Source organism: Lacerta agilis, chromosome 8 (genome assembly GCF_009819535.1).
Source record: "Lacerta agilis isolate rLacAgi1 chromosome 8, rLacAgi1.pri, whole genome shotgun sequence".
In the NCBI taxonomy this organism is placed as follows: domain Eukaryota; kingdom Metazoa; phylum Chordata; class Lepidosauria; order Squamata; family Lacertidae; genus Lacerta; species Lacerta agilis.
In genome coordinates, this window is record NC_046319.1 from 20821884 (window position 1) to 20844571 (window position 22688).

The 22688-nt window shown below is 46.4% G+C and overlaps 2 protein-coding genes across 2 annotated transcripts; one reads left to right on the plus strand and one right to left on the minus strand.

Annotated features, from left to right (window-relative positions):
* Positions 1 to 1254: 1254 nt before the first annotated feature.
* Positions 1255 to 6931, plus strand: LOC117050993 (kelch-like protein 24). Its single transcript, XM_033156995.1, has 4 exons — positions 1255 to 1274; positions 2368 to 2659; positions 3846 to 4073; positions 5393 to 6931. The coding sequence occupies exons 2-4, from the start codon at positions 2592 to 2594 to the stop codon at positions 6834 to 6836; spliced, it is 1740 nt and encodes a 579-aa protein (XP_033012886.1). The 5' UTR covers positions 1255 to 1274; positions 2368 to 2591; the 3' UTR covers positions 6837 to 6931.
* A 3990-nt stretch (positions 6932 to 10921) lies between these two features.
* On the minus strand, positions 10922 to 20986 carry LOC117050696 (kelch-like protein 2). Its single transcript, XM_033156469.1, has 4 exons — positions 20902 to 20986; positions 17725 to 17803; positions 15891 to 16118; positions 10922 to 12524 (listed from the first exon to the last, which is right to left on the minus strand). The coding sequence occupies exons 1-4, from the start codon at positions 20975 to 20977 to the stop codon at positions 11039 to 11041; spliced, it is 1869 nt and encodes a 622-aa protein (XP_033012360.1). The 5' UTR covers positions 20978 to 20986; the 3' UTR covers positions 10922 to 11038.
* Between the last annotated feature and the right edge of the window lie 1702 nt (positions 20987 to 22688).

The following is a 22688-nucleotide window of genomic DNA, read 5'->3' on the forward strand; positions in this document are numbered from 1 at the left end:
TCTACCAGAAGAGGTGTTCTCGGGGCTTGTACACTGTTGTGTATGATGTAGTTTCTGGGAGAACACACCAGCTACCCACCAAACTGAAGGACACCTGGGCAGGCAGACAAAACTGTCAACTTCTAAGTGTGGGATCAGCAGAAGTCTATCTTAGATATTAAGATTCCCACATGGTGACATAAAATCTGTGAGAAACCACTGTTTTATGGAATAACAGGATAGGAACAGAAGTAACCATTCAAAGCCTTTCTAGACACGAAAGGAACATTGCTGCGCACCTCCAAACAGCAATGATTTCTTGCAATATCCCAATATACCGTCCCTGACTTAATGGATTGAGCTGGGAAAGGCTGAACTAATATCATTCTCATGTGGGGAGTGGAGAACCTCCTGCAATTACTCTTAAAATGTTTACATTAGTTATTCTGGCTCTGGGTGAAAACAGTCTCTATGGGCCGAGGGAAGGAAGCATTTAGGGTGACAGTAGGAGGTACCTCAGAGCCAGATGGAAGGACTGGTGGGCTGGACCGGTGGAGGCCGGTAGGCTGGGCTATCAGGAAACTAGTGGTCTGGAAATGTAAAAACCAGCTGCTCAGATCGGGAGAAGGCAGAAGCTTTTTCCCCATCAGGGTGTTCACTCAGTGTTAGTGGACTCCCATGCCCAACAGCCCTTCCTTCCAGAATTCCTCTTCCTCTGTTTGCCCACCTTTCACTTACCTGCATGCCCTTTTACTTAAAACCAGAGATGACCCTTGGCTGTTGGCTTCCTCCTGTTCCTCGGTCTAACATTTGCCTTTGTAGGACTCAGCAGGGAACAGGCTGGAGAAAAATCTAGAATTAGTTGCCTATCATTGGCTCTGGTGCCACCTGCTGTTGGCTCCCTGCCTTCCACCCGAGAGGTTCCAATGGGCGCAAACCACCATGGCCCTAGACCCAGTGTCTACTTGGAGGCTGGATTGCCCACCAGCCAATAGGACATACACACTCTCTCTCCTTCTCTGCACCCAATGGACAACATGCACAGTTGATGTCACAATAGCTTCACTTCAGAGTGCCCCTGGCAGGCCTTCATCAACAACAGGCAACTCACCTTGAGCAAGAGGCCCAAGAGATGGCTTGGGGGATGCAACAGTGACTTGAAGGGCAGGCCCTCTTGAGGAGGTGAGGTGAGGGGTGCATATGCAGGTGGGCAGCATCTTCTGCCATTGGTGGTGCTGGCCTTTGGGTGAAAACTTCACTGTTCCTTAAAACTGTGGTCACTTTTCCCTGGGGTGGTAAGTGGATGATTATGGTGAAACAGCCTTTAGTTCAGAATCAGTTATTCAGAGGTACACACACACACACACACACACACACACCCCCTTCATGCAAGCCATTCATGTTACCACAACTGAATGAAAATGTTCCGGCCAAGCAAATAAACTCAAGGAGATGGGCCAGAGAGGGATGTGGCACAGGAAGCCTTGGCTGGAATCCAGATTGAAAATGAATCCAGAAATCAGTTTCGGACAATAGTTCTAGCACCATTTGCAGCAAGTCTCATTTTTACTCCAAAATCTTGAGGAAATGTTCCCCATATTATAAGCTAATTTCACCCTGAACTCTCTTTAATGCTAGCCATCAGGGATAAAGGATATTTGCAGCAAGTCTCATTTTTACTCCAAAATCTTGAGGAAATGTCCCCCATATTATAAGCTAATTTCACCCTGAACTCTCTTTAATGCTGACCATCAGGGATAAAGGATATTTTTTGTTCTGTACACATTTTAGGCAAACTGGCTGAATTTGTCATTCTGAGGCAAGTAGATGGGACTAAACACAGCTGTCATTTAAACTGCAGTTTGGTTAAAAAGAAAATCCACCAAAACCTGAATTTTTTAAAAATAAGGAGATTTGTAAAAAAAACAAAAACAAAAAAAAACATATATGTTGCATATGAAAATATGCATTGTTGTGGGGAAACATAAACAGCTGTGCATTTTAGGGAGGAAATGTGTATTAAAATTGCAATACAAAGAATTTGAACATCATTTTGAAATATATATCTTTTAAGAAGATCTTCACAGAATTAGATTAAGTGCACTTATTTTTGAAATCATGCAGAAACGCCATGGAATGGAAAGGGGCTGATCTATCCATCCCTATTTGTCACTACAGAACAGACGATCTGGGAAGGTGGCAGACTCCCCTTCATTGGAGGTTTTCAAGCAGAGGTTGAAGGGCCATCTGTCAGGAGTTCTTCTGTTGTGATTCCTGCATTGCAAGAAGTTGGAGTTGATGACCTTTGGGGTCCCTTACAACTTTACAATTCTAAGATTCTATACAACTGTATAACTCCTCTCCCTCTCTCTCTTTCTCTCATGACAGCTTCCCCTTCCCCTTCTTCTCTCATCTACTTCCTTCATCCTGCTCGTCATGAGTTCCAGTCAAAAAAAGGGGCAGCCAGAAAACTTCAAACCAAGACCTCTTGGCTTAACACAAGGTAACCGCCCAAGACCTCTTATTCCAAAGAACTGGGGGCCATCTTAGCAAATGACCAGCTTTTGTCTCCCTGACCTCCTCCCCTCTCCCTGACTCCAGGTCTAGCAGAGATGTATGAGGAAGAGCTGCTCTATGATGCCACCCTCATAGCTGATGGACAAAGATTCCCTTGCCACAGGTAGGCCTTGATTCTTCTGAGCATCATGAAGGCTGCCCAGAACTCATCGTTTGAGTGTGAAGGTTGCACAAAGAGAATCTCAGGTTCATCTCCCTTTAAAAGGGGGGGGGGGGTCGAGTAGGTGAGGGTAGGGAACATTGTTTCATCCTTAGGGTTATATTCCATTCTCGGCAATGTCAAGGGGTGGGAGTCAGGAGCAGGTCAGTAATAAGTCACACGGTTTCAGGAAGTGAACTCTTGACTCAGAGAAATCAAACAGCTCAAGCCTAGTGGAGCGTCTCCACCCCCATCGTTCTGCCCGGACACTGAGGTCCAGCAATGAGGGCCTTCTGGCGGTTCCCTCACTGCGAGAAGCCAAGTTACAGGGAACCAGGCAGAGGGCCTTCTCGGTAGTGGCACCCGCCCTGTGGAATGCCCTCCCAGCAGATGACAAAGAGAAAAACAACTACCAGACTTTTAGAAGACATCTGAAGGCAGCCCTGTTTAGGGAAGCTTTTAATGTTTAACAGACTATTGAATTTTAATATTTTGTTGGAAGCCGCCCAGAGTGGCTGGGGAATAAATAAATTATTATTATTATTATTATTATTATTATTATTATTATTATTATTATTATTAACACAACTCTTCCTGGTAGCTCTTACCTCAAGGACCCAAGTCACTTGCAAGGACTGAAGGTCCCCACTGTCCCACAGCTCTCTAAGTCTCCTCCTCCACTGGTTCCTTCTCAAGCAATTTGAGGTCTTTGCTCCGCCCTCTTCATACCCCTTCGGGTCCTGAGAGATGGGGGTGGGGCAGGGAGGGAAGCTGGTCACAGCTAGAGGGAGAGACAGCCTGGCTTCATCCCCAGCCTGACTCATCTCTGCCTCTTGGCCCCTTCTCCTCTCCAGCATCCAATTCTGCCTCTGCTTCTGGACTGCTGTCTTCCACAGTCTCCTCCCGCTCACTAAACCGTTCCCTCTTCAGCTCCCAACACCTCCTCCTCCCAGTCTGCTCCCTCTTCTCCCTCTGACCACTCATCATCATTCCACCACCACTCCCCAGGCTCTGAGCCTTCTTCCCTTGAGGTTCCCCAGTTGGTGCCTCCTACCAGTCCTCTGCATCCAGCCAGTCCATGGCAGGCAACCTTCCAAGGGTTTGAACATGGCCTTCCACCAATTGCAGCTCTCTCTTTCCTTCTCTTCAGAGCACTGCTAGCAGCTATTAGCCCCTACTTTCGGGACATTTTCATCAATACCTGGAAAGAATCTGGTGGGAAAGAAGTTCTGGTTCAGGAGGTGGCTCCATTCATCGTCGAAAACATTCTGAAGTATATCTACACAGAGGACATAAAACTCACCCCCGAGCTAGCGCCGCACCTCTTTGCTGGGGCCAGCCACTTACAGATCATACCACTGCAGAACCTCTGCTGTAGGTAAGTCACTGCATTTTCCTTCTCTACTCACACCATGACTATGCATGCAGTTCCGCAATTTGACAGGTGCAATGTACATCACACCATGAGCATGCAAATTCCAACTTGGATGGCTTGTAAAGAGATAAATTTGTGGAGGATAAGGCTATCAGTGCCACTAATCCTGATGGTTATGTTCTACTTCCACTATTGGAGGCAGCTTATTTCTGCATGCCAGCTGCTGGAAACTGCAAGAAAGGAGAGTGCTCTTCCCCTCAGGTGCTGCTTATCTGCTGCCCATGGACATCTGGTTGCCCACTGTGAAAACAGGATGGTGGCCTAGAGGGACCATTGGTCTGATCCAGCAGTACTCTTCTTATGCTTGTAGTGCATAATATCTTATCAGGATTCTTTTAGCCCAGGAATGGAGAACCTGTAGTGCTACTGGACCACCAGATCCCATCATTCCCATCAATGGTCAAGGATGATGGGAACTGGAGTCCAACGTCATTTGAAGCAAGGTCCTTCAACATTGGAGCTTCAGATGCTGCTGAACTACAACTCCCAACATCCCTGACCATTGATTATGCTGGCTGGGGATGGTGGAAGTTGTAGTTCAAAAAACATTTAGGGACTCAAGGCTGAAGAATAAAGTAAGGTCACAAGTTAGTCACATCTACTTTAGCTAAAGTTGGAGTGAGCATTGAGGGATAATGAAGAACTGTTAAAATCTGTTATTGCTGTCTCATGGAACATTGAATAGGGACCCAAATGGAAAATCTAAAAATGTCTACAAAATTCTGTTTTTTTTCTTAATGGTTATAAGAGTTATATCCATAGAGAAATCTAAAGGAGTGTCTAACCAGTTTTTGCTGCAATTTAGAGAGTCTTTGTCAAGGCCCTTGGACTATGGATCCAACTGTGGGATTGCTTCATCCAACACAGCTTCCCAGTCCTTGTTACATGGCCAAAGGATCTTCAGGACTAATTTAAAATCACGGGACAGTGGGTTGCCATATTAGCATGCATTTCCCCATAAGCAAATTCCTGCTGGATCATCCAGTCCACTCTGATCTAAGAGTGGCCATCCATATGTCTGCATAGGAAACCCACAAGCAGGATGTGAGTTCAAGAGCATCTTTCCCAGTTGTGATTCCCAGAAGCTGGCATTCAGAGGCATACTGGCTCCAACAGGGGAGTTAGAACAACAGAACCATCATGGAGGGTAGCCATTGGTAGCCTTATGAATTTATCTAATCCTCTTTCAAAGCCTTCCAATTGGGTGGCCATGCAGATTCCTCCGTGCCACAGGCCTTCCTGTTCCTTCTTTCCCTTTCCAGGTTCCTCGTGACAAATCTCTCTGTGCAGAACTGCTTTGAGATGTATTCTTTGGCAAGGAAGCATAAGAGTCCTGTCCTCCTCCATGCGGTCATACGCTTCCTCACCAGAAAATTCAGCCAGGTCTGCGAGCATGAGAGTTTCCGCCAGCTGGACCTCAGCACACTAATCACCCTGATATCCTCCAGCAACCTTGAAGTGGCTTCAGAGATCAAGGTCTATCGGGCAGTGCGACTCTGGGTGCAAGGGCAATCCAGCAAGCATGGCCCTCTGCTAGGAGACCTGATGCGCCATGTCCGCCTCCCGCTCTTCAGTCCGGAGGAGCAAGATGAACTACAGAGGGACTTGGAGAAGTGGAAGGACCTCAGGCTCGAGTGGAAGGTGATGAATGGCGAGGAGAGGTTTCGTCACATCAAGGGCCTCCGGCAGGGCATGTACAAGCCATACATCCTGTGCATCGACACCCAGATGTGTGAGTACGAGGAGATGGAGAGTGAAGAGGCCCACATGGGCTGCTATGACCCACAGGCCGAACTGTGGGAGAAGCTTCCTGGCCTGCAGTCCTTGACGCATGCGTGTTGCGCTGCAGCTGGAGAGAAGATCTACGTCTCTGGGGGCGTCTGTAAGAACTCTTACTCCACCGCCGTCTATGAGTTCAGCTCTTTCAGAAGCCAGTGGCTGCAGCTCCCACCCATGACTGTGCCCAGGGTTGCACATGGCTTCCTGTTCCACAACCAGAAGCTCTACGCCATGGGGGGATGGTGTCAGTTCCAAAGCTTCCTCAACTTGGCTGAGGCTTTTGATCTCGCGACAGGGACTTGGGCTACGATTGCAAAGCTTCCATTTGCCCTGAGCCACCCAGCCTCGAGCGTCTTCAGGAACAAGCTGTACCTCCTTGGCGGCGCGACGGGCGTTTCTGGCCAGTGGCTGTTCCACAAGGGCTTCCTGATCTACGAGACCAGCTCCAACACATGGACTCAGGTGCCTCTGTCCACGGGTTTCTTTTCTGCAGGAGCTGTGGCCGGGGACAGGGGGATCTACGTGATCGGGGGGTTCACCGAGAAGAAAATGCGGGACTGGGTTGAAGGGCTCCTCATCCCCGAGAACCGCCACAGCTCTCGCAAGTGCTTCTTGGTGAACGAGACTGGCAAAGTAAGTGGCATCATAGGTATGCCCAAACTGCCGCGTGGGGTTGCCAACGCAGGGGTAGTCTCCTGTGGGAAGCGGATCTACGTGTTGGGTGGAGAAGACTTAACCCAGCGCTACAAGATGATTTACCACTGGGAGCCTGGAGAACCCCACTGGCACCGGTGCACAACAGAGATCCCTGTCACCCGCGAGGGAATCAGCAGGTTTGGATGTGTGACCATAATGAGGCCCAGCCCACATATCCGCCAGCTTTTCCAGGTCACCGCCCTGGTCATCGTGTCTGCGGCCAGCAAATAGCCATCCCCCTGGTGGTCCTGAATGAACCTCCGAGTAAGCAGAAACTGGGCAGACACATGCAAATAAATTATAGCAAAATTATGGATAGTCACCTACTGAGACTTGATCTGCAATGCTGTGAGCAGCAGAACTCTTCTTATTGTTATCAATATAATTAATATTATTTTCTATTAGTCATGTCCATTGCTTTCAGAGTAAGACTTGGTTTTGTTTGCCCTTTTCTGAATTCCCCCCCCCCCCAGCTTTCCAATATTCTTTTTGAGGTGAGGTGATCAGAACTGTGCACCGTATTCCTAGTGTGGTTGCATCATAGATTCGTGTAGCAGTGTTATGACATTGATAGCTGTCAAGGATGCTGACAGCGGCTCCCGGCTGGTTGCCCAGGAAAGCATAAAGACAAAGAAACATTTCTTACCATCCTTTTTTATTTCAATACTAGCTGGCCCGGCCACGCGTTGCTGTGGGTTTTTTTCTTTTTCTTTTTAAAATTCTCCTGACCCCGAGAGTATTCTGGAAGCTCCTGTTTTCATTCTTCCCTGTCCCTTTAGAGCAGTGGTCAGCAACCTTTTTCACCCGTGGGCCAGTCCACTTTCCCTTAGACCATGTGGTAGGCCTGATTATATTTTGGGGGGGAAATGAACTAATTCCTATGCCCCACAAATAACCCCGAGATGCATTTTACATAAAAGAACACATTCTACTCATGTAAAAACACCAGGCGGGCCCCACAAATAACCCAGAGATGCATTTTAAATAAAAGAACACATTCTACTAATGTAAAAACAGCACGGCAGCCATTTTAAGTGAGGGCACTGGGGACCTTAAAGAGCATTCTCCCCCACCCTAGTCCCAAAATTACGCACCCCAGCGAAACAATCCACTCAGAGCCAGTCTTACTCAGTACGACCTCTCAGGCATGCTTCCTGCTCCGTTTTTGTGTGTGTGCATGCGAAGCTGTGGTGGCCATTTTAGGTGAGGGCATTGGGGACCTTTAAGAGCATTCTCCCCCACCCTAGTCCCAAAATTACGCACCCCAGCGACACAATCACCTCAGAGCTGGTCTTACTCAGTGCGACCTCTCAGGCATGCCTCCTGCTCTGTCTTTTTTTTCCCTCAGCGCATGCATAGCTGCGGTGGCCATTTTAGGTGAGCACCCCACCCCACCAAAAGCAAGTTCGCCTGCGCCATGTTTCCACTGAGTGGTTTCTGTCAGAATGTCCTCAGGTGCTTACAGATGGCAGTTATAAAATGGTTTGTGTCAGAAAGTCCTCAGGTGCTTACAAATGGCAGTTATAAAATGGTGGACAGGGCATTGTTGCTCTGGCCAGGTTTGATGATGTCGACGGGCGATCCGCCTTTCTATTGGATGCTGTTGGAGTCTTCATTCCTTTTGCTGGTGAGGTATAATAGGCGCAGCACTTTTTTGCCTTTATTCTATATTTTAGGCATGACAGGCGTGTTTTTTTTTTTTTGAATTTTTATGATGCCAGATCCTTCCTTGATGGTCAAGTTACGCTTTGTCCTGATTTGATGCTGTTTGGTGCAGCAGTTACGGAGAACATTGGTGTCCACCGCACACACAATGGGAACATTTTTATATATATAGATTACAGAGAGAGGTTATAGAACCCAGCCTCTTTGATAATGGCATTGTCCCAAGTTAATCTCCAGCCCCTGTCTCTCCCACTTCCTCATTCATCATCATCATCATCATCACATCCTCTACGGGTGCTGCTATGTGCCCTCTGTCTTCGAACTCTTTGCTGTCCTACTTTTAAGGCTTGCCAGGTTCTGGGAGATTACAGAGACAGAGTAAACTAAAGCCGTGAAAATCTCTAGAATGGGTAGTTATAAATAGTTCCATATAAGGAAAATACAACAACTTAACATAAATTGCCTGACAGAAAAATATAGAGAGCCTAAATAAGGATTTTAGAAACTAAATAAAGATTTAGTTTCTAAATCGGCTGCAAGAACTTTGATTGCATCTTATTGGAAGACACAAGAAGTACCTAGTATACAGGAATGGTAAGAAAAATTATTTAGCTTCCTGGATTTGGCAAGATTAACAGAAGTGATAAGAGGTGGTAGTAATCAAAAATTTAATCAAAGATGGGAGAAATTTGGAATATATATGAAAAACCAGTGCCCGAATATAAAAACTTGGATCCATTTCTAACATTCTGTATTGGTAAAAAAGGGAAGGAAAGACAAAAAGTCGATAAATTCACATGAACTTTGGTTAAATGATTGGAAACGCAGTAACAAGTAAATTAAGCAACCCGGGAGGAGGGCAGGCGGAAGCCTAAGTCAAGTTTACAACTAGGTATTATGATTTATGATTAACTTGGATCGGTTATGATTTATTTATTTAAGTAATGAATTTTGATATTTTATTAATAGACAACATGATTGAATGAATGAATATGTACGATTTGTTTTGTTTAATTTTTTTTTGATGTATTATGGTTATGTGTGTGTGTGATGTTTGTTTTCTTGTGTATTGTTTTTAATGTATGAATGTTACAATTCTCAATAAAGATTTATTTAAAAAAAAAGAAAAAAAAAAGAAAATCAACCTGACGGGTTGCCGGCTAAACAAATCCCATTTCACGGAGACTATCAGTTTCCTCAAAGGAAATTAAACATGAGAGAAGGTATAAGAACCTAAGTTATAAGAGCCCAAAGACAAAGGGTTGGAAACCTCTGTTGTAAAAATCAAATACCGGTCAGTGATTCTGACCTAGGCTGCACAATCTCACTTTGAAAAAAACTTGCTTGAAAGAGCTAAACCCTTAAACTATAAAAGTTCTCTTAATACAAAAAGCTTCATACGAAATCTTTAGGACTCAAGGGAGAATTGAAAATTAATAAGTCTAAACTATAGACGCTCTTAAGGAAGAGACAAATTCAAACTTTAAGCTGTGTTGGTCTTCCTCCCTCCCTCCCTGCCTCCCTCCCTCCCCGCCTCTTGTTTCTTTCCTTTCCTTTTTTCTCCTCGCCCCATCTCCTTATCCCACCTCCAAGGAGGAGCAAACCAGGGCAAGGCTTTCATGTTTTCCCTTCTAGTCCCCTACACCTTCGGCATGGGTTAAGGTGCCTATACACAGAGCTGCAGCCTGGGAGTGTTGGGCCACGTCCCTCCAGTGGTGCAGCGTGGGGGGGGGGGGCATAGGGGCAGTTGCAAAATTGTTACAGGTGCAAAATTTCAGCACCTGGTGCTACCTCAATACAACTGCATGCATCCATCGCTGGGCTCCATTGAAAACTGCTTCTCCGTGCAAACCAGGAAATGACATCTCCAGACAACAGAATGACTCTTCTTATCTTTGTGGCTGCAATCTCCTGGATAACGCAGGTGCTGTTAAGCAGTTGAATACATGTGCATACTCCATCAAATTCCCTCCTTTCCATTCCCCCCTCCAAGTAGCCCCGGGCTCTGGCAACCCATGCTACACCACTGCGTTCCTCAGAGAGAAACAAGTTCCGAGACTATAGAAACAAGTGGTTTTGTGTCAGTGTAGCTCAGAAGCCGCAGTTATGTACATAGTTATCTGCAGGATATTTGAGAGAGGAGGGTGAGGGAGAAGTAGCTCCCCGTAAGGCTTGCCCTCCACTCCTAATGTTTTTTTCTCTCCTTCAGAAGCGTAACATGTGGAACAAAGCCTGTTTCCTCATCAGAATATGCCCCACTATTTATGTTTTTTGTCCTGGCCTGCACGTACAGTACTGGATGTGTTTGGAAGGGTGTGCGAAAGGTCATGGATTTCAGCTCTCGGTAGCAAAGCATAGACAGGTTTACAAATCCGTGAGCACGTGTGTTTGCATGTGACAAATTCCAGAGTGGCATCCAGGTCGGCTGCAATAGAGTGCAACAGATTGATTTGAAGTGATTTCAGTGCCGGGGAGCAGGGGCAATTGCCACCCCACCCAGCCCACCACCCAGCCCGCCATCCTGTCCTCTATTTTGCCCGAACAAAGGTGGCAACCCTACCCCTGGGTCTGAGGTTCCCCGGCCCTCTCTTACACAACTTAGATGGAAAATCATACAAATTACAAATAAAAAAAAACTGAAGACAAGTGGGTAGGTAATGACTAGTCCTTCTGTTCTATACCTCTCGAGAGTTAAGTGCCTTCAGGTTTCTCAGGCAGATCATTGCTGTAGAAATCACTTTGCAAGCTGTGTGTGAGCCTCCCGTCCACTAAGGGTTCACCACCTCTATGGCTGTCAGTGCAACTGACGTCTTTCGGAAAAGCTCTAGGATGGGCTTTTTGGGGACCTTCATGGTGGTGCAGCCAAAGCCGCTGAGTCCCCAGCTGGTGAATGGCAGCCTCTCCTGGCACTTGACCCACTTTGTGGCCCCGAGTTCCCAGTAGTAAACAGTGTTATAATATTCCTCTTCGTTCTCTCCTTCCAGGTTGTTATACATGTAGGTGTTCTCCCCACCCAGCACGTAAATGCGGTGCTTCCAGCGCACCACGCCGGCCCCCGCCAACTCTATGGGCAGCCTGGGGATAGTGACTCTCCTGTCCACTTGGCCATCTTCCGTCAGAAAGAAGCACTTACGGGTGCAGCGCAGGTTCCCTGTTTCCGACCAGTGCTCGTTGTGCCTCGTCCGGCTCCGGAAGTAGCCCCCGATCACATAGATCCCATTGTTCATGGCCACAGCGCCAGACCAGTAGCACTCGTTGTCCAGGTACACTTGACTCCACATGTCCATGGCCACTTCGTAGATCAGGACCTTCCGGGAAGCGTACCATGAGCCGACGGTGTCTGTGACGCCGCCGACCAGGTAGAGCTTGTTCCTGAGTGCCGCCGAGGCAAAGTGGCTGAGCGCAAAGGGCATCCTGGCAATCGGGGCCCAGAACTTTCTCGCCAAATCAAAGCACTCCGCTGTGTCGAGGTAGTCCTCGTACTTGCACCAGCCACCCATAGCGAACAGCTGCTGGTTGCAGGCGAGGAAGCCGTGGGAGGCCCTGGCCACGGACATGGAAGGGAGCTGAGTCCAGCGACCCATCAACGGGCTGTACTCATGCATCGTGTCCGAATAAGAGTCATCCGTGTGGACCCCTCCGGTGACATACAGCTTGTCCCCAACGGCCACACAGCGGGCGCAATACAGGCATTTCAACAGGGGCATCTTTTCCCACGTTCCAGCCTGGGGGTCATAGCAGCCGACCTGGAAGTCCTTGGTCTTCAGTTCTGGGCCTTCCATGTTGAAGAGGTCCACGCAGATGATGCAGGTGGAGTACATCCCTCTTCGCAGGCCTCCGCTGTGCTGCAGCCTCTCCTGGCGGTTGAAGCGCTTCCACCGCAAGCGGAGGTCCCTGTAGCGCATCAGCTCGGACTGGACCTCCCTCAGCTCCTCCTGGGTCAAGAGCGGGAGGCGAACGTGCGTCAGGAGCTGCCCCAGGAACTGCAGGCGGCTGGTGCTCTGGGCCATCACCCAGCGCCACACGGCCCGGTAGACAGTGAGTTCGGAAGAGACCACCAGACTGTCCATGGAGATGATGCTAATGAGGGTGCTGGGGTTCAAGTTGGGGAAAGTCTTGTCCTCAATGGAGAGGCGCTTGAAGTGCAGGTTGACCAGGATCTTGGCTTCTTCGAGGAGGTCAGGGTCGCTGTGCGCGTAGCCCAGTTGGTAGAGCGAAAGGCAGTTCTCTGGGGAGATGTGTTGCAAGAGGTATCTGGGGTGGACAGATAGGAAGGTAAAATGATAAAGGTAAAGGACCCCTAGACGGTTAATTCCAGTCAAAGGCGACTATGGGGTTGCGGTGCTCATCTCACTTTCAGGCCAAGGCAGCTGGCGTTTGTCCACAGACAGCTTTCCGGGTCATGTGGCCAGCATGACTAAACCGCTTCTGGTGCAACAGAACACTGTGACAGAAGCCAGAGTGCACAGAAATGCTGTTTACCTTCCCATCACAGTGGTACCTATTTATCTACTTGCACTGGTGTGCTTTCGAACTGCTAGGTTGGCAGGAGCTAGAACAGAGCAATGGGAGCTCACTTCATCGTGGGGTTTCGAACCAGCAACCTTCTGATCGGTTTAGACCACAGCTAACAAAGGACACACCGCTGCAGGAGATGAGCTGGACAAGAGGCGTATGGCCACATCTGCACAATATTATTATTTAAAGCAGAATCAGGACAATTTAAACAGTTTCTCCAAAAAGAACCCAGGAAGTGCATTTTGTTAAGGGTGTTTGGAGTTGTTAGGAGACCCAACTGATGGAATATGCTGAATTAGCAAGTCTAACTAGTAAAATTAGAGATCAAGGTGAGACTGTTTCTCAGCAGGGTTCGAAAATGTTTTCATATTACTTTTAAAAAATCATTGTAAACATGTTTAAACACAAGCGGGTTTAGAAAAAGAACAGCAGTAAAATACATATCTGAGAATACTGTGGAGGAGGTAATGTATAGAATGATTATAATATACAGCAACATTAGATAAATTGGGGAAACCATGGAGGGCTGGAGGGAAATTCAAATATTAATTGAATGTTAATTTTAAAAAGTTGTACAATTTATTTTTGTTCTGTTTTTTGAAAAATCTATAAATAGAATTTATTTAAAAACTGATAGAGTTGTTAAGAGAGCATTATTCCCCTCCAAGAGCGATAATTCCTAGAGTTTCCTGGAAAGAGGAGTTGACTTTTAAACCACCCTGTGCCTGTAATCAGAATATAATTGCAAAATCTGAGTGTGCAGGCTGAATAATATGAATGCAACTCTTTGGCACACTACATCTTATCTGGAATTGTGCAGGAAACCCTGAAGATGGCACTCCTGACTCATGGGGGAGAAATTAGTTTGGTTCACGCTTTGAAGTCAATCTACCTAAACTACACTTCTTGAATCTAAAGACAAAGTGAAAACACAGCCATTTTTCAACAATTGTGTGAGGCAGTTGTCCAGTTCTCCACCAAAAAGGGGGCCTCTACATTATTGCTTGCAGAAGAAGAGAAGAAGAGGAGTTTGGATTTGATATCCCGCTATATCACTACCCGAAGGAGTCTCAAAGTGACTAACATTCTCCTTTCCCTTCCTCCCCCACAACAAATACTCTGTGAGGTGAGTGGGGCTAAGAGACTTCAGAGAAGTGTGACTAGCCCAAGGTCACCCAGCAGCTGCATGTGGAGGAGCGGAGACGCGAACCCGGTTCACCAGATTACGAGACTACTGCTCTTAACCACTATACCACACTGGCTCTCAAAAAATGCATGCAGAATTGCGTACCAAAATGCATATACTTAGGAGAAAGGCACTAGAAAAGGTCTGCTGATTTTCCCACAAGCTTATGAAAAGAAATTTTGATACGGAAATGGGGCAAACTGATGGTTGGAAAAATGAGAAACTGAGAAAAATGGACATATTTATCCATCCCTATTGCTTCAGCATGTGATAGAAATGCACTATATTGGAGAAGGGAATGTCTTTGCAGCCCAATATTCCACTTCCTCAGAATCTGTAATAGCTTGAACATACAGGCAACAACCGATTTATGTGAGTCCAATTGACGCACAACCATGTAAGAATGCATCGCGGCAACCCAGAAGCAGCCAGAAAAGAGGGTGCAACAGGAGGCAGAAGGAGATGGGGCAGGGGCATGACAGGGAGGAGGGGGCTTATGCATGCTCCACCGTCGCTCGCAATGACCTGGAATGCAACTACCACGCAAATCAGGGGTTGCCTGTAGTTACAGAAGAGGCAGAAAGGCCTTATTTCAAAGGGGTCCTCCTTTCACACCAATTGGAGGCAGAGAAGATGGAGATACACTTTCCATACAATCTGCTCCTGTTTGCTTCTCTGATCAGCTTGTACTACTGACCAGCTCATGCCGTTAACTTGGATAGTTCATAAAGATGTAAAGGTAAAGGGACCCCTGACCATTAGGTCCAGTCGCAGATGACTCTGGGGTTGCGGTGCTCATCTCGTTTTACTGACCAAGGGAGCCAGCGTACAGCTTACGGGTCATGTGGCCAGCATGACTAAGCTGCTTCTGGCGAACCAGAGCGGTGAATGGAAATGCCATTTACCTTCCTGCCAGAGCAGTACCTATTTATCTACTTGCACTGTGTGCTTTCGAACTGCTAAGTTGGCAGGAGCAGGGGCCGAGCAATGGGAGCTCACCCCATTGGAGGGATTCGAACCACCGACCTTCTGATCGGCAAGCCCTAGGCTCTGTGGTTTAACCCACAGCGCCACCCGCATCCCGCCACCTGCCACTGGCTTAGCTGACGTGTAATGGACAACATGGCAATAATTGTACGACAATGTGCCTTCTCTGATTAATTGGGTGATTGTGAGGTGGCATAAAAGCTGAAAAGACCCTGCGTTTGTTAGGCTACAGTTCCCATCCCTTTATGGGAACGTCCTTTACTGCAGTACAGTCAATGAAGATGGGTATCATCTTGCTTGAACATTGTTGCATTTTTACTTAATAAATTCCCTACCTTAGAACAAACTGAGAGAGTTGCATAGGTCACTCCCTGGCCAAGTGATACAAAACAAGATGGGCATTTCCCACTAAGGGGCCATTGCCCAGGGCTGGAGGATTTGTTTTGCCTGGAAGATCCCAGGGCTGGAGGATTTGTTTTGCCTGGAAGATCCCAGGGCTGGAGGATTTGTTTTGCCTGGAAGATCCCAGGTTCAATCCCCAGCATCTTCAGGTAGGGCTGGAAGAGACTTCTGCCTGAAACCCAGGAGAGCAATCACTGCCACTCACGGTTCACAGTACTAAGCTAGACAGGCCACTGATTTGACTCACTGCAAAGCAGCTTCCTGATTAAGCCCGGCCTTTATTCACAAATGGGAGGACTAGAATCTTCCTTTATATTTAGGGACGGACCATGGCTCAGAGCATCAAGTCCAAGGTTTGATCCCAGCATCTCCAGATCAGGTCAGAATAAACCTCACTCTGAAAATGCTTGAGAGCTGCTGCCAGCCAGCGGAGACAATACTGAGACAGATGGAACAATGCTCTAGCTTGGTATAAGGCAGTAAAGAGGATTTCAATGTTCAAAGACGTGGCATTATTTAGGGATTACCTGGAGCAAATCTCGAGCAGCGGAAGGATTTGAAGCCTGCTGGCTGCTACAAACAGGTCTTGGGCCATCTCCGGCACGAGTGCAATCTCTTCTGTGTAGTAATAGTTCACCACAGCTTGGACAATGGAGGGTTCCATGTCTTGCAGCAGAACCTCTCCATCCTTTGACTCCCGGAAGGAGTTGGAGAACATGGCTCGGAAGTAGGGGTTGATGGCAGCAAGGAGCATCCTAAACAAAAGGGAGGGAGGGATGCGTCGACATTAGGAGGTCAGGATATCAATCTCTAATTCAGCATTCCTTAGCTACCTTGAACCATGTGGAATCTATATCCGCAAACGTGGGCTACCTCACTACTTAACCCTAACTCCAAACCATTTATGAGCGAGTTTAAAAGCATTGACTTGCAGTGTACACAACCCTGAGGTGGATAGACCAAAGGTCTGACTTAATATAAGGCAGTTTCTAATGTTCCTCTGTCTACCAGCTCCCATATTTGGTTTCTAATTATTGCAGCCTCTTGTAGCCTGAAAAAAAAAATGAATGGTGGCCCCACTTTTGACCATTGTTTGATTCTATAGGAGTTCCCCTAAGCTGTGGGTGGGGAGGCCTAAAAACCATTCAGATATTGGTGGACTGCAGCTCCCATAATTTATTTTGTTTTGTTATTTCATAAAATGCATACACCCACTTGGTTGTAGGAAAAACCTCATAGTCATTATGACTCATGGGAACTGGAGTCCAGCACCCTAGCCACCCCCATACCTCATGAGTACATGGATGCTGTTTCATCCATGGTAGAGAATGACCCAATGTGAGTAGGCCTAGGAAGCTTAGTGCCTTGGCATAGGAATTTCCAAGATTATACTGAAAAGAGCTTTATAGCAAAGAATGTCAACAAGGCATTCTGTGTGAGTTGCCCTAAACCAGGGATGTCAAGTCCCAAGGACCTTCTGATGTTGCTACAACTACAACTCCCATCATGCCTGACCATGAGCCATGCTGGCTAGACTGAATTGATTTGGAGTCCAACAAGATCTGGAGGGCACCAGATTGGGGAAAGCTTTGAATCCAGAGATGGTGAACCAGTGGACCTCCATATCTCATTGGACTGCAAGTCCCATTCTTTTATTTCTTACCCACTGCCTACCACCACAAGGTCCCTGGGCAGGTTACTACAATAACGCTATCGGTAGCAACTAACCCTGATGGATATATTCTTTCTCCACTGTCGGAGGAAGTATGCCTTTAAATACCGTCACAAGTGGCAAGAATACTCTTGCATTCAGGTTGTGCCTGCAAGCTTCCCATTGGGACAAGACTAGATGAGATGGGCCAGCACATACTTCTTATCTTCTTATGCAAACAATGCTGGTGGGGAGGGGGAGGAGATTCCGCTGCCTGTTTGTTCATTGATCTAGCAAGCATGCATGTGGTGGTACAGTGGTACCTCGGTTTACAAACTTAATCTGTTCCTAAAGTCCGTTCTTAAACCAAATCTGTTCTGAAACCGAGGCACACTTTCCCTAATGAAGCCTCCCGCTGCCAGTGCCCTTCCACCGTTCAGCTTCTGTTCGTAGACCAAGGTAAAGTTTGCAAACCGGGACACCACTTCCGGTTTTGCGGAGTTTGTAAACCAAATAGTTCGTAAACAGGGCTGTTCTTAAACCGAGGTACCACTGGTTTAATTATAAGGAAGAGGAGCAGGTGGTGATGAGATCAAGTCACTGGCGGAGGGAACCACATGGAGGGTGTCTTGCCCAGGGGCCCTTCTAAACCCAGAGCAGGCCCTTTGCCTGCATGGCAAATAGCAACCCCAAAATGTATAAATAAATACCTGTGGCAGGGGAACCGTTCACCTTTGGCCACGATGGTTGTGTCGCAGAGGAGTTGTTCCTGGAGAAGATCATTCAGCCCTATAGGAAGAGAAGGGACGCGTCTTATGAGACAGAGCAGACAGCCATCAGAAGCAAAGCCTTATTAGTGGTGACACCAATGGGGGCTGCCCAATTGGCCTTGACCTGTGACAGGGCCTTTTTAGTGGCAGCTCCCCATTTGTGGAATGACCTCCTCAATGAGGTGCATCTCTCTCCTTCATTACTGATTCTCAGTGGGAAATTGAAAGGATTATTTTCTACCCGCTTATCTGATGGCTGAAATATACTATTCCTGGCAACCCTGAAAACACTGGGGGACAGATATGATTTTAACTGTTTTTAAATGATTTTTTAAAAAGAAAATATGTTAGTATTATTAATATTATTTGTTTGTTTGTTTGTTTGTTATTATTAACCAGTTTCGCTTCCACTGGGAAACCATTTCTGGTTTGTTGGCATGTCAGGGAACCTGGGCATTTATGTAGCTTTCCAATCCTTCAGATCTGAGATGTTTCTTGGTCTTCCCAGGCATACACAAGACTGCAGCTTCAATATCAGATGGGTCAGGGCTGTGGAAGTTGTTGTAGAGGCAAAGAGGAGGTGGGATTCACCACCGGAGAGCAGGGATGGCTGAATCTGACAAATTTAGTTTCTCTCCGCTTCTCGATTTTCCCACTCTTAAGTTCAACACTGAACAAGCTTGCCATTTTGTTTTAAGTCTGCACTAGAATTGATCAGCATTTTCTCCTAATATACACACTTCGGGGTCTATTTTTGCTGCATATCTTGTGTAATATGCATTTTTTTTTTTGCAAATAATTTCTCCCAAAACAGAATGCATTTTTGTATGTTATTAACAGTGCTTTTTTTCTGGGGAGACCAGGGGTAAGCATACCCCTAAATATTTTGTGAATCTTTGTACTTTTGTCCATTTACTGTATTTATTTTTCCCAATTTGTACTATAAAATGGTGGTTTTCTTGAGTCAAAATGAGAGTACCCCCAAACATTTTTTTTGGGGGGGGAAAGCAATGGTTATTAATACTTATGCATGATTTGCTATGCACACTTCGCCGTAGTATACACATTTTAAATGCTTCCCCCTCCCCTGTTGCTGGCAGAAAAACCAAAACATTTGGAGAAGTGCAAATGTGAAAGGGCAGCTGCTCGTTGCTTTGCATATCATTTCAGGAAGTTGCAAATATGGTTGCTTCACATTAACACGTGCACCAATCCGAATTTCTTCTTACCTCTGCATTAAGTAATGTGGTCCAAGAATGGAATGGATGTTCCCATCCCATTAAAAAGTATCCACAATGTTTTTTTTAATTAGAGGAAAAATCATTATTGACATTTATTCAGGACTGGAAACTTCTTATGGACTTCGTTGTGTGAAAGAGAAAATGAACTTGTAATATCTGCATTTCAAGATTGGGGGGAAAAAACCGTATCTGAAGAAGTGTGCATGCACACGAAAGTTCATACCTATAACAAACTCAGTTGGTCTCTAAGGTGCTACTGGAAGGAATTTTTTTATTTTGTTTTGGGGGGAAACTGGTTTATAGAAGATAAAATGGTTGGGTGTTAATGTGTGAATACTATATGTAGCTGCAGGACATAGAACTGAAAGTCTCCCCCCCCTTTATTCCCTCTCTTTTTCCTTCCAACGCTTTTTCTTTCTACCTTTATTTCTCCCTCCCCCACACTTTTTAAAATATTCTTCCCACCTCTGTTCTTTTTTGGATGAAATATTCCAGTGCAATATAAAAGGATACTATGATTTTTTGTATATCATCGAGCAAGTATCAATAAACATATTTCGAGAATGAACGTTCCCACATCAAAAGGGGTGCGCATTTTGCGCGGTCGCGAGTAGCCCCCTTGGATCACGGTGCAGCCCCTGGTAGTTGGTCCTGGCATCGCCTTCCCCAGGTTGGGATACCTGTGGACTCCACCTACTCCAGCAGCTGCCCAATCCCAGCTGGGGAGGTGTTGCCGGGGGGGGGGGGATTGGCCAGGTAGAAGGAGGGATTATACAGTGCACACAATAGAAGTTGAGTCATACCTGGGAAGCAGCCGTTGGATTCAGAGCTTGCCCACCCTCCACACCCTCAATTGACCTTTATTTTGCAGGTTTAACCACTTATTTTCCACAGGCACGCAGGCGCTGCTATGTCAAGGTCGCTGTTGAAGGGCCGGAAAGGACTTTCCCTGCAGGTTTTGCCTTTCCCGTAGCAAATTGTCACAACTTTGGCAGTTGCAGGCCTTGGGCGGAATCCTTTAGTCATCTACAAAATTGAGGGGACGTGGGGCGGTGACCCCCGCCCCCATTGCGGCGGCAATAACAGGGTTCCCGTTAAAGGGGTCTCAGGGGGAAGCATTGACCATACGCCCAGGGGTCGTCAGTGAATGGGGGGGTGGGGCTATCTGCTTGAACATATGTTCTCCAGAGCTAGCCCACTCCCCACACATGCTGGATAACCCTGAAATTACTCAGAACCCTGGATGGGGGGCTGGGAAGGATAGAAACCCAATGCCTGAGCCAAGGTCTCCCTACATCTGAATCTTAATAAAGTTGTGGCCAATTTAACCCCATAGAACGTTGTCACGTGTCGTTATTTCCCTCAGGTGCTGCCCGAGATTCAGGGGACTCCGCCTGGCCACGCAAAAGAAAATGAAGAAAATTAAAAGTACTGATTGCTATGGGCTGCATTCCCTAAAACACAACTACATTGGTACCCCAGGTTATGGACACTTCAGGTTACAGACGCTTCAGGTTACAGACTCTGCTAACCCAGAAATAGTACCTAAGGTTAAGAATCATAGAATCATAGAGTTGGAAGAGACCACAAGGGCCATCCAGTCCAACCCCCTGCCAAGCAGGAAAACTTTACTTCAGGATGAGAACAGAAATCACGCGGTGGCAGCGGGATGCCCCATTAGCTAAAGTGGTACCTCAGGTTAAGAACAGTTTCAGGTTAAGAACAGACCTCTGGAACGAATTAAGTTCTTAACCCGAGGTACCACTGTACTAGGAAATAAGCCCCACTGAACACAACAATGAACATTGAACAATGTTCTTCTGAGTGAACATGAAATAGATGCTAAAAAAAAAAAAATCTTGCCCAGGGGACCTACCCTCTCGTATGTACTGATTCAAAGACTTAGGTTCCTCTCCAACAATATCATCATCTTTGTCCCAAGGTGAATTCATCGTTGCACTCCAACTTCCTCCCAGATAGCGAAGCTGTATTGCAAGTCATTCCTGCTGGCCGGGGGGTGGAGGGGTGGAGAGGAGAGACACACAGAATAAAGATGAGAAGAGGTCATTGGCAAGAAATCTGAATCGGATACTCCCAGTCAAGTGTAAGGTGTAGGCAAAGACACAAGTTTATCAGAAGAAGGCCATTTATGACTACTGGTCATGGTGACTACTTTCTGCTTCCTTGGTTGAATGCAGTAATGCTTCTGAATTGCAGTTGCTGGAAATGATAGGAACAGGGAGCACTGTTGTGCTCAGGTCCTGCTAGCAGATTTCCCATGGGGATTTGGTTCACCTCGGTAAGAACAGGGTGTCATTGGCCTGATCCAGCAAGCTCTTCTAAAGTTCTTCAGAATATTAGAAGATCCCTGCAGCTTCATCAGACCAAAGACTCATCTAGCATTTTGCTTCACACATTGATCAGCCCCGATCTGTTGGCACGAGTCCCCTGTTTTAAATTAGTACGTGTTGTGTTAGTTTCGTTACATATTTTAGTTATGGGTGTTTATATTGTTGCATGCACCCCAGTTCCCAAGGAGCAAGAGGCTCCAGGGGTGCCAGAGGTTTGTTTTCAGGTTTTGGTTCCCTTGGAATGAAAGTCCATGAAGACTGTGGATCTTTAGGGCATGTATGGTTTTATTTACACATATATACAGCCTAAGCTTAGGATGGAGGGACTCGCAGCGTTAACACTTCAACAGATCCCCATTAAGTTTCTAGAGAGGGTCCTGAAGGCCATGGCTTCGGATTCAGCATGCACAGCAAGTGAAGCCTTTCCAGACTTTGACACAACTACTAGCTCCATGGCCCTCCCCACAGGGCCTGCAATGTGTCTCCCATCCCAGTTATTCCTATCAACCCACAAGGCTAATCCACATCTCTATAACCCCACCTCTGTCCGGAAGTCCGGTGTGCAACCTGATCTTCCTTCCCCCAAGCTTTGCCCCCAACTCCCAGCCTGAACATCACCCAGCCTCCAATTGGTCCAACTGGCAGAGGTGTCATAGTCTGTTTTGCTTATTGTGCTCTGATTTGTTATTTTTCAATTGTGTGCCTTGCATGGATGGGGAGGGGGCACAGGTGGAGCCTCATTAAGGATTGGGAGAGGGGAGGTGTGGTTTCAGGAAAGGAGGGGGGGCTTAAATGGACCATAGAACAAGAACAAACAGCTTCAGAATGAATTCTTTCAGCAATGGAGAGCATCATTGCAGACCCTCCAAGTGTCCCTATTCTCCAGGAACAATCCCAGATTTACAGAAGCCTTTCCAGTTTCTGATTTGACCCCAGGATGTCCTGCTTTTCTTTAGGGTGTCCCTATTTTGATCAAAAAAATGTTGGCGGGTATAATAGGACACCCCTATTTTCATCGGAAGTTATGGAGTTATGTGATACCCCCTCCCGAGCCAAAGAGATAAGTAACTTTTAGTAACCTGTAAGTTTTTTAATGTTTGATATTTTCTTATGTTTTTATGTATGTTGGAAGCTGCATAGAGTGGCTGGGATATAATAATAATAATAATAATAATAATAATAATAATAATAATAATAATAATAATAATAATATATTAAGGAGTAGGACATCCCTATTTTCATTGAAGAAATGTTGGGTGGTATGTCATTGGCTGGTTGGGCCCTGCCTTGTGATCTGTTAAATTTTCATTGG